The sequence below is a fragment of the Equus quagga genome, chromosome 14 (assembly GCF_021613505.1).
Source record: "Equus quagga isolate Etosha38 chromosome 14, UCLA_HA_Equagga_1.0, whole genome shotgun sequence".
Classification (NCBI taxonomy): Eukaryota; Metazoa; Chordata; class Mammalia; order Perissodactyla; family Equidae; genus Equus; species Equus quagga.
This window is the reverse complement of record NC_060280.1, coordinates 30,928,736-30,944,984: the sequence shown is the minus strand read 5'-3', so window position 1 is coordinate 30,944,984 and position 16,249 is coordinate 30,928,736. Positions and strand designations below refer to the sequence as shown.

Sequence of the window (16,249 nt, the reverse complement as noted above, 5' to 3'; positions counted from 1 at the left end):
CATGACCACTGAAGAAGTGAAGAGGTGAAGGAGGGGCGCTGAGCACGTGGGGTTCCCGGCTTTTAGCCCCCAGTCCCGAGAGGCCTCTGCAGAGGGGGACACGCTTGGTTGCCCATCTGTCTCCAACTCTTGGGGAGCCCCATCCGGGCACTGAGTGAGGTGGAACCCCATGAACTAACTAAGCAAAACCACAGCCATTGGAAGGGGTGTGGGAGGTGGGCTGCTCCCGCCCAGCCCCCAAGATCCCCCGCCCCGCCAGCGGCTTCTGCTCGGCTGCCCAGCAGCTCAGGGAGGGGTGGGGCAGCGCCCAGCTGGCCTGGGGCTGGGGGAGGGGGAGCAGGTGGGACAAAAGAGGCCCCCTGGGACCTGCCTGAGTCCAACTCAGCCACGCTCTGCCCACCTGCAGGGCTGCCACGAGCACTTCCTGGACATGTGGCCCCTTGGACAAGCATCTGGAAAAGGAAGCCCACAGGGTACACAGCAAAAATATCATCACTGGCTGCGGTAAATACAGTGAGGAATGACCTCATACCCACCGGGTGCAGGCCCCAGGCTGGGCCCCATATACTTAGTTCTGGCACCAACCCCAGCAGACAGGGAGACTGAGGTTCCGTCTGACCAGATGGAGCAGTAGGATCCAGAGAGGGCTTGGGATGACCAGCTGGGACCTCCATGAGCACAGGTCTGAGGGCTCCGGTGGCTAGGAGGGAGGGGGAGCTGTGGACACACTGCCCAGGTCCTGCCACCTTCCCCGCCCCTGCCCACCTTGCGGCTCAGGCCCCACCAGAGGGAAGCTGTCTCTGATCTCTTCTTCTGAGACGAGGTTAGCCCTGGGCCACCCCATCACAGCTTGTCCTCTCTGGGCCGTCCCCATCTGCCCAGGCTCTCCCCAGAGTGAGCGAGATGGGAGGGAGGAATGGCAGCAGCCATCTAGGACGCAGGGAGCCCAGCTGCTAAGCACAGCTTTAGTCTGCGATCTCTTTCCATCTGTAACGTGGGGTACCCTGTGCCCCTCTCAGGGCCACTGACCATCAGGGAGGAGAAACACAGAGGAAGAAGAATTCTCCTCCACCCCTGGAACCAGGGCCCAGAGGACAGTGGGACCCTCCTCCCCCAGGCACCCTCATCCCTGGGTCCACACCAGCCAGGCAGCGTCCCTGTGATTGGCTAGGGCCGAGGCCCCTAGAAGAGGGAGTGGCTTTGGAAAGGTGTGCCTCACCCTCTGATGTAAAAGACACTGACACCACAGTACCACTTTTGCACAGCACTTGAAAACCATGCCAGCAAGACGGTGATCGGAAAAGAGTGCGTGGAATGGCCTGGACTTAGCCGTGTGGACAAATTGGGCTCAAATCTCCGCCTCTTATAGGCTGTGTCACTTTGGAAATGTCACTTAACCTTTCTGAGACTCAGTTTCCCCAAATATAAATGGGGACCTTCCTGGTCCCAGACAACTGTTTTTTAATTATATTCACTATACTCATCCCTAGCCTCAGTTTCTCTGTCTGAAAACTGGGGACTTTGATGGTGCTGTTTCACAAGGCTGCTTAAAGATCCGGGAGATAGTGGAGGAGGACGGGTCTGGACAGCGGAGCACGATCCAGAGAGGGAAGCGCCCTGCCTGGATTCGCCAGAAGGGATGGCTGCGGGGTGGGGAACCCCCTCCGTGGCCGCCCCAGGGCCAGTGAAGGGTCATTTCCTTCCGCGTTCAGCCCCCGCCGTCACCTCTCCTGTTGGCCCTCCCCAAGTGCAGCGGCGCCGGCAGCGGGGAAATCGGGGCCAGTCCGGATTTCCTCTGCGGACCTGCGGCTCCTGGAGCCACCCCCGCTCCGGACCCCGCGCGGCCATGAGTTGCACGTGCGGCGGCCCGCCGGCCTCGCTCGCCCAGCGCCTCCTTAGCGACCCCGCTCCCTCCCCGCCCTTTCACCCCGCCCCCTTCGGCCCGCCCCTTCTCAGCCGCGGCTCCAGCGTCAAGAAGATGCTTCCCCGCCTCGCGGGTTCCGGATAAACCGAGTCACGCGCGGGCGCACCGGCGGCGCTAGGACCGCGCGGCCCGGCCGAGGGGGGCGTGGTGGGCGGGTGGGCGGGAGGGGTATTTAAATCGGGGCCGGCTGCCCCCTCGCGGGTCGCTCCCGTGGGGCAGCGGAGCGGCGGGCGCCTCCTCGCGCGGGACCCCGGGGCCGGCGCGGCTGGGACCGGGCGGGGCAGGGCTGCGCAAAATGTGCCGGGGCTGCCCGGGAGAGGAGCGGCGGCCGCGCTGAGCCAGGTAGGAGCCGCCCCCCGGGACGGCGGCCCGCGCCCCCAGAGCACGGCTCAGTCCATCGGGACGCCGGGACGCCGCCCCCACTGCATGCGCGGAGCCGGGGTGGACCCTCCCTCGGCCCCGGGGGTCTCCCGGGCTCCCGTCTCAGCAGACCTTTCCCACGATGGGCGAGGCCAGCGGTCCCATTTGACAGATGGGAAAAGAAGGGCAGAAAGGCCAGCACTTGCTGGGGACACACAGCTAGTCAAGGCCAGACCAGGATTGGAATCCAGGTCTCCTACCACCCTTTGACCCAGGCCCCGCGCGTGGGGCTTCCCGACCCACGGCGCCAGATAGCCTGCTCATCTGCGGGGTCTGGGGCGGGGGTCACCCACCTTTCTCCAAAGGGCTCCAGGCCAGCCTTCTTCATGGATGATAAGATGTGAGGGGACCCCCACCCCCACCCTGAGCTGTCTGAAATTCCGCCATCACAGCCACATTCCTTTGGGTTAAGGTCTAATTCCCCCGCGGGATGCACATGTCTCCAGAATGGGGCTTGCCCTGAGTGATTCACTGCTGGTGGGAACGGCCACAGCGGCTCTCCCAGGACCCCGCTCTGCCAGCGATCCGGGCCGAGAGGAGCACCCCGGAGCCGGCCCCTGGGAGCCTATCTACCTGGGGGTGTGCGTTGAGGGTGGGGAGACCCGTGGAGGGGATTAGAGAGGGAGAGGTTGGTCGGGGGTCTGGAAACATGCTTTGGAGGCGCACAGACTGGATTCTGATCCCAACTCCACTATTTGCTACCGTGTGACTTTGGGTTAGTCACTTCTCTGAGCCTCGTTTGCCTCATGGGCAAAATGAGGACAGTTCTGTAGGGGCGGGCAGCTCAGCACCTGCTGGAGAAAACACAGCCTTTGTGTCGTGTAGACGTGGCCTAAATCCCCAAACACTTGGAAGCTGAGTAAGTGTTGGGTTGGTCGCTTCATCTTTCTGAGCCTCAGTTTTCTCATCTGTAAAATGGAAATTGTAGTGACTACTTCACTGGAAGAACAACAGTGAGAATTAAATGAGATGATTATAGGTCAAATGTGTGGAAGAGTGTCTAACATCCTTAAATAGTAGGCATGGGCTTATTATGATGGTAGGCCTTGCCCCCCACCCCCAATTCTCTCTCTCTCTCTCTCTCTCTCTCACACACACACACACACACACGCACACACATGGATATTCTTTGGCATCTCACCTCCCAGTCAGAGTCCACGATGCCTCCTGCCTCCTCTGGCCTAGGCCACTTATCTGCAGGCCTGGGGCCTCCCTCCTCAGCTCACCTCGCCTGGGCTGCTCAGCCCTGCGTGTCATTGTCCCAGCTGGGAAAGACAGTACCTGCCGGGGGCAGCTTCACAGCCGTCCTCAGCTTGATCATCACAGTGGTTGGGGGCAGCCAGGGGCAGGACAGGAACCGGGCTGCTTGCCCTAAGATGGGACCCAGACGCACCAGACTTGGCACAGAGAGCAGGGCTGCTGAGCATTAGAGTCTGCACGTGGGCCTGGGCCTCAGAGCCCTGTCCTCTCTCCCCTCTGTCTCGAGAGCCAGCAGCCCTCCAATGCTGCATACGGTGTCTTGGGCGCTGCTGAAGGGTGCCCACAACTGAGGGCCCCTTCCTGTTGGATGCCAGGGCAGAGTTCCCCAGGCTGCAGGGGCCGTCCCTGCTGGATGCACAGATGCTCATCTTGGGGGTAGGGTGGCATGTGGCAGGCAGAGGAGGGGGACGTGAGAGCCCCTTTGGCGGCAGTTCCCTCAGGTTCAGAAGGAATCTGGTCCTTCTGTGGCCTCACCCCGCAATCACCACACAGCCCACTGCGGGCCGGCTTCCACCCCTGGCTTCGCTGTCCCTTCAGTGAGCACCACTTAGACCCCGGCTCTCACAGTAAGAAGTAGATGATAAAGGAGTGATCCATGTGAGGGAAACCATCACCCACGTGGGGAAGTGGGGAAGAGCGTTCTGGTTGGAGGGAGCAGCATGGGCAGAGGCCCCGAGGCAGGAAGGCACGGCTGTGCTGGAGGAAGGTCGGGGAAGCTGGAACTGGGCTAGCGAAGGGCGAAGGGTGGACGGAGTCAGAGCAGTGGGGTGGCGCTTAGGTCTTATTGGAGGTTCTCCAGTGGCCATGGCCCTGGCAGCTCTGCGAGGGACAGCGGGAAGGGTCGGGGTGGAAGCAGGGTGTTGCTGAGGTCGAGGCCCCAGGCTGGGGCCTCAGTCGGTGGTATTGATGACGGAGGCCGGGAGGCAGATGGGGGGGGGGGGGGGGGACAGTTTTCCAGGGAGAGCATTCAGAACCCCTGTTGAGGGAAGGAGTGGGGCAGGCTGGTGAAGGGAGAGTCAAGGTGAAGAGCTGCTCTCGCCGGTGTCACCATGTCCCCGAGACTCCTCGTGTCAGTTCTCAGCGCCTCCTCCTCCGGCCTGGCCTACACATGGTGGAGCCGGGTCCCAGAGGAGAGCGAGCCGGCTGTGCCCTAGAGGCACGTCCCCTAGGAGAGGGGTCAGGAGACAAACCACGGAACACTCAGTGCTGCGCGAGGGGGCTGTGGGAACCTGGAGGAGAGGCCGTACACAGCCCAGATTTGGGGAACCAGAGAAGGCTTCTTGGAGGAGGTGCCTTAAGCTGAGCCCCAAAGGCTGAGGAGGTATTTTGCACAAGAGAGAGGAGGAAGTAAAGGTGTGGGGCAGTGAAAAGGTGCTCAGAGCCCTGGAGGAAATAGGAGGCTCCCAGAACCCAGAGTGGGGAGGGGACAGTGAGAAACGAAGCTGGAGAGAAGAGCTGGCGGGCGGGCGGGGCGGCTCCCTGAGGGCCTCGGAGGCCCCGCTGAGGGGTTTCCACTCACTTCTGAGTATGCTGGCTTTCACAAGGAGGGGGATGTTCTGCTTTTTAAGCAGCAGAACAAAATTTCCTGTGAAAGCCCGACCTGTAATGCAGGTGAGAGGAGAGCAGCAGCGGGGGCGGGGGGCCCATGGCCCTGAGGGGACACCCTGGAAAAGACAGGGCTGTGGCTCTGGCCTGTTTGAGCAAGAAAGGACCTCAGAGCAGCCACCTTCATTGCAAACTCATCGCAAGGATGCTAGTGGGTTCCAGCAGGAAAGACCCAGCCCTCAGAGGCCCTATAAATACCTCTTCTTCTAAAGCATCCTTCACGTCACAATTCAGTGCTCATTGATCGAGCACCTGTGGGAGACCTTACAGTGTAGAGGTTAAGGGCACAGACCCAGGGGCCTGACTTCCTGGGCCTGCCACTTGTTAGCTGTGTGACCTTGGGCGTGTTGCTTAATCTCTCTGAGTCTCTCTTTTTGTATCTGCAAAATGGGAATGGTAGTCAGGGAACCATTGGCTTAGTTCAGTCAAGTCATTGAACTGTCATGAGGATTAAATGAGTTAATACATGGAAAGTGTGGAGAAGAGTGCCTGGTGGATAATAAGGCTCTGTAAGGGGCACTTTCATAGAATATATCTCATTTGATCTCTAACAAAACTTGGCGAGGTTGGCATTAACCTCAGAAGAGGAAAGTGAGGCTCAGAGAGGTGAAGTGACTTGTACAAGGTCACACAGCAGGTCAGTGGAGGAGACAGAGGGAGTGGTCAGGTATGGGTGACTCTGAGTCCAGTGCTCTTGGAGGGTTTTACGTGTCCCTCCTTGTTAACGCTTTGTATGTAACTTCTGTGCATTTATTTGCATCCCCAGTGCCCAGCACAGAGCCAGACAGGAGGGGGCATTCAGTAAAGGTGTGAATGAATGAATGAATGAAATTGGTGGATTGATCTGTGTGTTCCTAGCACGTGGCCCAGGTCCTCAGTGAGGGAGCCCTTTGCAGCGCTGGGATCCGACCCTGCTGAGGACCTCTGTGCTCACCCTCAATGCCACCCCGGCTGCTCATAGAGAGAAGGGCTGGCCCAGCAGGCCTGAGCGTCCCCGCACTGGCGGTGGCTTCAGTGAAAGTAGAGGGCCTGGCAGCCTGTTCCTGGGGAAGTCCACGGCCACAGTGCCGGGGCAGGGCAGGCCTCCTGGTGGGGCTTCCTGTCAAGGCTCCGGGCCCAGCCTTCAAACAATGGCAGGGACTCCAGAATCAGAAAATCAAAAGAAAAGGGCAAAATAAACGTCCTGGGGTGGGGGGTCGAGGAATTCCGTTTGGGGCCTGAGGAGCGAGGATGGGGGACCTGCTTGTGGCCTGGGTAGAAGTGGAGTCAGAGGCCCAGCCCCCCACCTCACCCCACCCCAGCCTTGCACTTGGCCCAGGCGGCCCTCAGGGTCGCTCTGCCTCCTGCTCACCCTCTCCAGGCCGTCTTCCACCCGGTGGGGGCTTTTGAAACCCAAATCTGACCATGTCACCCGCTGCTTAAAAACTCTTGCCCAGGGCAACGGCCCGGCTCCTTGGCCTGGCCGCGAAGGCCCTTCATGATGGGCTGCAGCCCCACTTCCCAGCCCCTTCACGAGGTGCCCCATTCTCGGCACCTCTGCCCCAGCTGCCGCTGTGGTCGGGGGGTCCCGAGGGTGGGTCAGACAGGCTGGCCATGGGAAGGAGCCTGTGGTCCTACTGTGTTCCGCTTTCCTCCTGCCCTCTGCAGAGCCATGAGCCACCAGATCCTGCTGCTCCTGGCCGTGCTGACCCTGAGCCTGGCTGCCTCCCAACACCGAGACCAGGTGTCCTGCAAGATGGTAAGAAGCCTGCCCAGGCAGGGGCACGCACCTGCAGCCCAGCCGCCCAGCCTAGGGTGTCCCACCGCTCCCGCCCCGGCCGCCAGAGTTAGAAGAGGCAGGAGAGGAAGAGAATGCACTCAGTTCTGCCAAGCCTTGCGTTTAATGAGCACCCGCTAGGATGTTTAAATACCTTATTTAGTGTAAATCCTGCCAGCTGAGTACCATGATTCCCACTTTAGAGAGCTGGAAGCTGAGGTTTGGAGAGGTTAAGTAACTGACCCAAGGTCATCCAACCAGGACCAGCAGGGCCAATATTGGAGCCTGTTCCCCCAAGCTGCCCCCACAGGGCAGAGGGCCCAGCTGAGTGATGCAGAATATGTGTATGTGTGGGGAATTTGGGGTGGGCCAGCTGGGAGGGCCTCTTCTGTACTGGGTCCTTCCTGGGGACAAATCCTCTTCCCTATCTGGGCTCCTTGACATGGGCCTGTCTGCCATATCCCTGCTCAGATGCCTGTCTCTCATTACTGCCCAGGTCAAATGCTGCCTCCTCCAGGAAGCCTCCCTGACTGCTCCCAGCCTGACCTGGTTGTGTTTGCTCCCTTTTCTGGGTTCCCACAGCCCTCAGCTCCCTCTGTCTCAAACACATGGGGTGGTTGGTAGATAGGTCTAAGCCTGTGTCACCTGCCAGACCAAGAACTGCTTGAGGCCAGGGGACCGGGTCTGACTCACTTAGTTCCTTTTTCCTGCCCTGAACCGGGGGACTGGCCCTGAAGTTACTATGACCCCATGGGGTATAGGGAAAAGGGACCTTCTAGGTCCACGTATAAGGTGGGCAGTCACTGAGGTCAAGGCCGGAGCTTGGGCTGGGGAAGGGACAGGCCCTCTGGCAGCCCCATTTGGGGCTGGGACTGGAAGCTTCTGACCCAGGATGGGCAGCTGCTTCTGGAAGCTGGATGTGCTGGCAGCCAGGGCCGGGCCTTTCCTGGGGTTTGCAGGGTCTTGCTGTTGCCACCTTGCTTCTTGCTCCTTGGAGCCCTTCCGAGATTTCCAGAACCCAGAATAACGGGCAGAGAAGGCCTCAGATGTCACCATATGCAGCCCCCCATTGTACCCGGGGACGCAGGCTCAGAGAAGAGAAGGGCCTGGGCCGGCCGACAGGCGGGGGAAACCAGATGGGCTCTGGATTTGGGGAGGACGAGCTAATGGGTGGGAGAGCACTTTCTGAACTACTGTGGAAGGAGTTATGATGATTTCAAAACAGTAGAAAGAAGTTGCCACGTGTTGAGGGCCTGCGAGCTGCCTGCACCCTGCTAAGGGCTTTCTCTCATTTTGTCCTGCCTAGAATTCCTCTTTTCAGCTGAGGAACCTGGGGCTGAGAGAAGGGATGCGACCCACCAGGGCCCTACAGATAGGAGGTAACAGAGCCAGGATTTGAACCCAGCTCCCCGAGCTGGTGCTGTCCACTGCCGGGTCACTCTTCCTGCTCTGGGTCCCTTCTATGTGCAGGTGGCAAAATGGGGTGGGTGGCAAGTCGTCTTCCCTCCTAAAGAAAAAAAATGAAAAAATAGCTGGGCAGTGGCATCTCGGCATCCCAGAGACAGTGGGTAGGGGGGCGTTCAGAAGAAGCTCTGAACTTGGCTAAGGGCTGGTTCCCCCAAAACCCCTCCCCACACACGTCAGTCATGCTGGGGACTGGGAGCTCAGGGAGCCATGGGCGGCCTAGAAACGGAGTGCCACGGGCTGCACTGGCCTTCCAGCTCCTTCTGGCCTGGACTGGAGAGCTGGGCAGCCCAGTGCAGCCCTGCCTGCCAGCAGCCCCTGGGCCTCTGTGACGGCGAACCTGGGCGCCTGAGCGGAAAGCCTGTCTTAGGCTCTGGGCTTGGCCAGCTTTGTGTCCCGGCTCCACTCTCAGGGACTGCTGCCCTAGGGAGCCTTTGAGTATCCAGAGGTGAGACGAGGTGTGGGCTTGCATGTGGGGTAATGTGCCCCCGCCCCCTGCAAACACTCAGTAACTGCCCAAGGGATCAGCCTGGTGCTCGCCCGGCCGAGGGCCTCGTGGTCAGAACTCAGCTGACACCAGAAGGAAGAGGAACCCGCAGTGGTGGTTTTGAGCCTCTGACCCCCTGATTTAGGGCAGCCCAACCCCTGAGCCTCAGTTTCCTTAGGGGTACAGTGAGGTGAGTAATGCGGAGGAGGATTACATGAGGGAGGGGCCTGCGCCCTCACATGAGCCTGGCGCAGAGCTGGGGCTCCCACTCGTGGCGGTCAGTGTGTTCGTGTTCCTTTTGCGGCTTCTGCTTTAATCCGGATGGTCTCTGAGCTGAGGATGGGGATGAGGAGGCTCTGCTCGTGGCCCCAGCTGGCAGAGAGGCCGTGAGGGAGGAGGGGGCGAGGAGCCGGGCAGGACTGCCGGGGCGGCCCGGGTAGGTTTCCAGTTCACCTGGGCGCCCGACTGCCGGGGTGTCCTCGAGGAGGGCCAGTTGCTGTGCTGCTCAGAGCAGGAGTCACGCACAGGCGGGTGGAGGGCGGCTCGTGCCTCCCCCCTCCTCACCTGGAGGAAGCCGAGAGCTGGGCCAGGCAGGGAACACCCGGGCTGGTATTCCTGCCCTCCCAGCTCTGCCACGGACTCATTGTGACCTCGCAAGGTCACTGCCACCTTCAGGCTCGGTCTCCCCATCTGGGAAATGGGAGGTCGGACTCTTTTGGCTCTAACGGTCTTTGACTTTGATATAAAGATCATCATCCGTTTCCTTTCCTTTCAGAAAGGTGATTGAGTCCGTCCCTCAGACCTTCACTAAGCTGATGATGTCTGTGACTCTTTCGTTCATTAAAAAAGGTTTCCTGAGCACCTTCTGTGGGCCAGGTCCAAGGCAGCCACACCAATCACACCAGTCCCTCTTTGCTCTGAGCTCACTGTCTAGCAGGTCCCCACATAGAAGGTCACATTTCAGGGGGCCAAAGCTCTGAGAGAGGAGGCACAGGAGCTGTGAGAGCCCAGAGGAGGCCCCGACGTGCCTGGCAGTCAGGGAAGGCTCCCTGGTGGAGGAGGCCCTGGAGCTCAGCACACAGAGTTCACCATGCAGATCTAGTTGGGAAGGGTATAACCAGCACAGGGAGCAGCAAGGAGGAGGCCCAGAGGTAGGTGTGGGAGGGCACAATGGGCAGCGGTCAGGTGTGGTCACTGCACATGGGCTGGGCTTGAGTGGGTTGGAAGGAGAGGAAACAGGTCAGCAGGGACCACAAATAGCCTTGAACGATGCTGAGGGTCCTAGCCTTTGCTCTGGAGGGGTCTAAGCAGAGGGCAGCACCGTCAGAGTAGAGTTTTTGAGCAGCTGCCAGGCATCTGGCTGGTGGATGGGTCAGAAGGGGTCAATGGAGACAGAGGCCAGGGCAGGAGTGGGCCTGAGCTGGGTGGTTGTGGAATTCAGACCCTTTGCTGGGAAAGGCTGGGGTTCCTGGAAAAGATGGGAGGGATACTGCATTTGCATAGAAAGAATTCTGGCTCCAGAAGGCACATGTGGTGGAAGGACAAAAGTGGGGCCTTTGGTTATTTAAAGACCTGGGTTCAAACCCCAGCTCTGCTCCTTCCCGGCTGGGTGATCCTGGAGCCTCCCTTACCCTCTCTGAGCTCAGGTTTCTTAAATCGGGGTGATCATATTTGATGGGCAGTCTATTGTGAAGATCCGATGAGACCATGGGTCTGAAAATGCTAAATAAAAATATAAAATGTGGAGTGGGTGCTAGAGAAGTATGAGTTTCTAGATGAGAAACCAGAGTGGTAATGTGACCTGATGGGTCTCACGCAGCAAAATCATAGTCATGTCATCAAAGATGTGGGTTGGGCCCCCGGCGGTCTTTTCCCCTGCCCCCTACCCCACCTCTGGGGCTGATGTGGACCCGGCCATGGGAAGCGAAGCCTCTGACAGGGGTGGGGGTTGGGAGCAGCAGCAGAAAGGAGGTCAAACCTGGGGAGGGTGTGGGAGGAAGGTAGGCTCAGGGACCGGGGCTCTGCCCCACGGGATGAAGGCTTGAATGAGATCTGGGGGGAGTCAAGATAAAAACTGATGACAGGAGTGCAAACTGCATTTTTCCCTTTTGGAAACATGCTAACCCCAGCTGGGTAGCTTTCACTCTCTGGGCCCATAGAGGGAACCCAGGATGTGGGACCCGGAGGCCTGGGTCCCGGCTTGGCCCTGCTGCTCACTGGCTCTGGATCACCCTAGATGATATGTGGCTCAGTTTCCTGTAAAATGGGATAATAATCAGTACAGGGTTTTTTGTTGTTTTGGTTTTTTTTAAAGATTTTATTTTTCCTTCTTCTCCCCAAAGTGCCCCGATACACAGTTGTATATTTTTAGTTGTGGGCCCCTCTAGTTGTGGCATGTGGGACGCCACCTCAGCATGGCCTGATGAGCAGTGCCATGTCCACGCCCAGGATCCGAAACCCTGGGCTCCCAAGGTGGAGAGCACAAACTTAACCACTCGGCCGCGGGGCTGGCCCCAGGACATGGTTTTTTGTTAGTTCATTTGTCCTTCTATCTGTCTGTCATCTCTCTGCCTGTCTACCCATCAAACCTTCCTTGATTCCCTCCCTGATGCCAGCACTGTCTGTGGTGCCAGAGACAGGGGGCCGGATGGGGTCATCCAGACATGGGGTGCTTAGGCTGGGATGGAGGAACGCCCAGCATCCTGGGAGGCCAGCGGAGAAGCCTAGCCAATCCTGATGGGGCCTCAGGTCATCCTTCCTAGAGGAGCATGTCTGGTTCCACCTCCTGCTGCACCCACTAATGCCCGCTGCTCTCCCTGCCCTCCCCCTCCCCAGGTGGACAAGGAGGTCTTGTGCCAGGGCCTTGGTCTGCTCCAGGTCCCCTCGGGGCTCCCGCGGGACATCGAGGCCCTCAACCTATCAGGAAACCAGCTGCGGAGCATCCTGGCGTCACCCCTGGGCTTTTACACCGCCATTCGTCACCTGGACCTGAGCACCAATGAGATCAGCTTCCTCCAGCCAGGGGTCTTCCAGGCCCTCCCCCACCTGGAGCACATCAACCTGGCCCACAACCGCCTGGCGGTGGGCACCGCGCTGAGCACTGGTGGTCTGGGCCCCCTGCCGCACGTGTTGTCCCTGGACTTGTCCGGGAACAGCCTGTACAGCGGCCTGGTGGAGCGGCTGCTGGGGGAGGCGCCCGCCCTGCGCTCCCTCTCGCTGGCGGAGAACAGCCTGACACGCCTCGCCCGCCACACCTTTGGGGGCACGCCAGCGCTGGAGCGGCTCGACCTGCACAGCAACGTGCTCATGGACATCGAGGACGGCGCTTTTGACGCCCTGCCCCGCCTGGCCCACCTCAATCTCTCCAGGAACTCCCTCACCTGCATCTCCGACTTCAGCCTCCAGCAGCTGCGGGTGCTGGACCTCAGCTGCAACAGCATCGAGGCCTTTCAGACAGCTCCGGAGCCCCGGGCCGAGTACCAGCTCACCTGGCTCGACCTGCGGGAGAACAAGCTGCTCCACTTCCCTGACCTGGCCGCACTCCCAAGACTCACCTTCCTGAACGTGTCCAACAACCTCATCCGGCTCCCTGCGGGGCCGCCCCCGGGCGGCGAGGGCCTCCACGCACCTTCCGAGGGTTGGTCGGCGCTGCCCCTCTTGAACCCCAGCCGGAACGCCAGCGCCCACCCACTCTCCCAGCTCTTGAATCTGGATTTGAGCTACAATGAGATCGAGCTCATTCCCCAGGGCTTTCTTGAGCACCTCACCTCCCTGCGCTTCCTGAACCTCAGCCGAAACTGCTTGCGGGCTTTTGAGGCCCAGCGGGCGGGCTCCCTGCCCTGCCTCGTGCTCCTGGACGTCAGCCACAATGCGCTGGAGATGCTGGAGCTGGGTGCCAGAGCCCTGGGGTCCCTGCGGACGCTGCTCCTACAGGACAATGCCCTGCGGGACCTGCCCCCATATACCTTTGCCGGCCTGGTCAGCCTGCAGAGGCTCAACCTGCAGGGGAACCGAGTCAGCCCCTGTGGGGGCCCCGGGGAGCCTGGACCCCCAGGCTGTGTGGCCTTCTCTGGCATCTCCTCCCTCCGCATCCTGAACCTGGTGGACAATGAGATGGAGATGCTGAGGGCAGGTGCCTTCCTCCACACACCACTCACCGAGCTGGACCTCTCCGCCAACCCTGGGCTGGATGTGGCCATAGGGGCCTTGGCAGGCCTGGAGGCCTCCTTGGAGGTCCTGGCCCTGCAGGGCAATGGGCTGGCCGTCCTGCAGGTGGATCTGCCCTGCTTCAGCTGCCTGAAGCGGCTCAATCTCGCCGAGAACCGCTTGAGCCGCCTGCCGGCCTGGACGCAGGCTGTGTCGCTGGAGGTGCTGGACCTGAGGAATAACAGCTTCAGCCTCCTGCCGGGCAGCGCCATGGGCGGCCTGGAGACCAGCCTTCGGCGCCTCTACCTGCAGGGGAATCCGCTCAGCTGCTGTGGCAATGGCTGGCTGGCCTCCCAGCTGCACCAGGGCCGTGTGGACGTGGACGCCACCCAGGACCTGATCTGCCGCTTCGGCTCCCAGGAGGAGGTGTCCCTGAGCCACGTGCGTCCCGAGGACTGTGAGAAGGGGGGGCTCAAGACCGTCAACCTCATCATCATCCTCACCTTCACGCTGGTCGCTGCCATCCTCCTCACCACCCTGGCCACCTGTTGCTGCGTCCGCCAGCAGAAGTTCAACCAACAGTTCAAAGCCTAGAGGAAGCGGGGGCTGCAGAACAGCTCAGCCCAGAGACCCTTCCGGGTCAGTGGGGGAGCCCAAGAAGGTTGGGGACTGACCCAAGGTCACCCAGTGAGCCAGGGTCCGAGAACCGTGGTGTCTGAATCCCAGCCCTGGGCTCCTTTCCCTTGTCCGGCGGCGTTGGTAAGTGACTCACTTTCCAGGCCGCACGTGTGGCCCAGCTGTGGAGGCCGGAACTTGGGCAGTTCCAGGACTGTCAGAGAATAAAGCTGACCCATCAGATCAACAGACATTCACCAGCATCTCTTGTGTGCCACACCCTGCTCTGGGCTCCCAGGGACGCTGGTGAACGAGACGCATCTCTGTCCTCAGGCATCTCCCGGTCTGGGAGGGGAGGTGGTCGCAGAGTCATGCAGTGACCACACGGTGTGGGAGCCCTGCAGCCCCGCTGGCTGCGTGTGGACGGTCCTGCCTCCGGCCAGGCCAGGGTAACCAAGGGGCGAGACCAAGAGCCTTGGTCTGAGACGTTTCCAAGCAGACTGTTTGTCACATCTTCTGATAATGACTTTCAGCTTCTCTGGAACATGAAGAGCTTGTGACCGGAAGAGAGCTGGAGCCACATGAGTCCGTCTTGGACCCAGCGCTGTTTGGCGGGCCGCGGCGGCTCCAGCAGGGCCTGGGGAAACGCTGTCGTGCTGGGCTCCGGCCCAGGCCTGACCATTCCATTTCCTGCTCTGGGGCTGCTTCCCTGGCTGGCACTCCCGTGCGGCACACACTGGCCCGAATACTGCCCAAGTCCCCGACGCCCTGCCGGGGGCCCCTGCTCCATCCCAGCCCCACCCTGGCCGCTGAGCTAGGAGTTAGAATCTTTGGGATCTGGTTCTGTTTTGCCCCAGGCTTGGCAGCTGTAGCAAACCCAAGCCTGCGTCTGCCTCTTTATGACAAGGCTCTGAGGCTGGTATTTTATCCCGTTTTATAAAGGAGGCTTGAAGTCTCCCTCCAGGGTCCTGCAGCTAAGAAACGCCATAAGTGAGATTCAGACTCATGTCCTCCTGCCTCCACGGCCTGAGCTCTGTCACTGTGGCAGCTGCAGGCTCTTAGGTGGACCGGAAGTGGTCCCACATGGCCAGAACAGGGCCTGGGAGCATCCTGTGTTGCACATACCCACCCACTCCTCTCCCTCCTCTCTCCCAGGCAGGCAGAGAGAAGACAGGCAGCCACGGGCCCTCTGCTCCTTCTCTGCCTCAGTTTCCCTTGTTCCCTCCTTTGCAGACTGCTGTGGGCCCCCTTTTTTCTCTTCTTGCTCTTGCATTCCCTCATCCCCTCTCCCTTCATAGAGCGTGACCTGGAGTTTGAGACCACTGGGTCCAACCTCCCCATTGCACAGACAGGGAAACTGAGGCTGAGGAAGAGAATGGGAGTTGCTCAGAGCTGCACAAGTCAGTGGCAGAGCCTGTGAAAAAAGTGGCTTCAGACCTCATTGAGGGGCATGTGGTGGCACTGGGGGTTGGACCTGAGTGGTTTCCTTCTCTCAGCTCTCACATCCCAAGAGAACACTGACTCCACATGCTCTTCCTGGTCCTCATGGTGCAGACATTTTTTTCCCCAAGAAAAATGGGTAGAAAAACCCATCCAGGTATCACCCTCTATCCCTCATTCCCGTGGAATCATGGGCTGTCCGGGAAGAAGGGAAGCCCTGGGATCAGGCCGGACCCTGCGTGACTGTCTGCCCCTCTTACCTGGGCTGGGCCTGCGGTCTGGCTCACGACAGTGCTCCATAAAGGAGACGATGAAAACGCCCCTCTCTCTGCCCCATTTTACAGATGAGAAAACTGAGGCCCAGAGGGGGTTGAGGACTCAGGGAGTCAATGGCCGAGCCGGGGCTGGAACCTGGTGTCCTGGCCCAGCCCAGGGCCCAGGCGGCGTCGGGGGCAGCCGGGGGCGTCGGGTCCCGGGTCCCGCTGGGGTCACGCCCACAGGTGCTCACCACACACGGATGCTTTTCCTCGGGCCTGGAGGGCCAGGTGCAGGCCCCTTCCCGCCTGATCTTTGCAAACACTACACAATGCTGCTGTCACCTCCCAGGAGCCAGGCCACAGCCCGGCCTCGGCACCAGCCTTTTGTATAACCCACGTGAATGTATTAAAAAATGATTTTGGAGAAACAGCTCGCCTGCCAGCCTGCTCCTTGCTTCATTGCACCGGCGTGAACCCTGCCGTCCTCTGCTTCCCTTACTGTCTTGGAATCCTCATGCTACCCCTGGGGAGATAGGCCGAGGACTGTTGTGGGGGGAGACTGAGGCTCCGAGTCATCACCACATGGACCTTGGGGCCTCAGCCCTGCTCACATCCCCTGCGGGACCGCTGTCCTGTCACATTCAACAAACCCCACTCCCCCCACCCCGCCACGGAGAACATGATGGCTTTCCTTCCTCTGCGGCTCCCTCTGCTCCCCTTTCTCTGAGCTCGCCCCTCTGCCCCATCTCAGAGGCAGTGCCGTCCCTCCCTCCCTTGCTCAGGGTCCTCTCCCCTCCTCTCATTCGCTCCCTCCACTCTCTGCTCGCTTCTTTCTCTCAGGCTTCAGCTGTGCTCGAGTCTTGAGTCTTGCCCAT

General features: G+C 60.2%; 1 protein-coding gene across 1 annotated transcript; it reads left to right on the top strand.

Moving 5' to 3' along the window:
• The first annotated feature begins 1,808 nt into the window (after nucleotides 1-1,808).
• LRRC32 (leucine rich repeat containing 32) lies at nucleotides 1,809-15,965 on the top strand. Its single transcript, XM_046638166.1, has 3 exons — nucleotides 1,809-2,266; nucleotides 6,857-6,947; nucleotides 11,752-15,965. Exons 2-3 carry the CDS (start codon nucleotides 6,861-6,863, stop codon nucleotides 13,654-13,656), a joined length of 1,992 nt encoding a protein of 663 aa, XP_046494122.1. The 5' UTR covers nucleotides 1,809-2,266; nucleotides 6,857-6,860; the 3' UTR covers nucleotides 13,657-15,965.
• The last annotated feature ends 284 nt before the right edge of the window (nucleotides 15,966-16,249 follow it).

Bases quoted from the DNA above. Each gene is read 5' to 3' on its own strand.
- LRRC32 (XM_046638166.1), top strand. From the start codon at position 6,861: ATGAGCCACCAGATCCTGCTGCTCCTGGCCGTGCTGACCCTGAGCCTG. The intron at 6,948-11,751 runs GTAAGAAGCCTG...CCCCCTCCCCAG, and splicing joins ACCAGGTGTCCTGCAAGATG to GTGGACAAGGAGGTCTTGTG.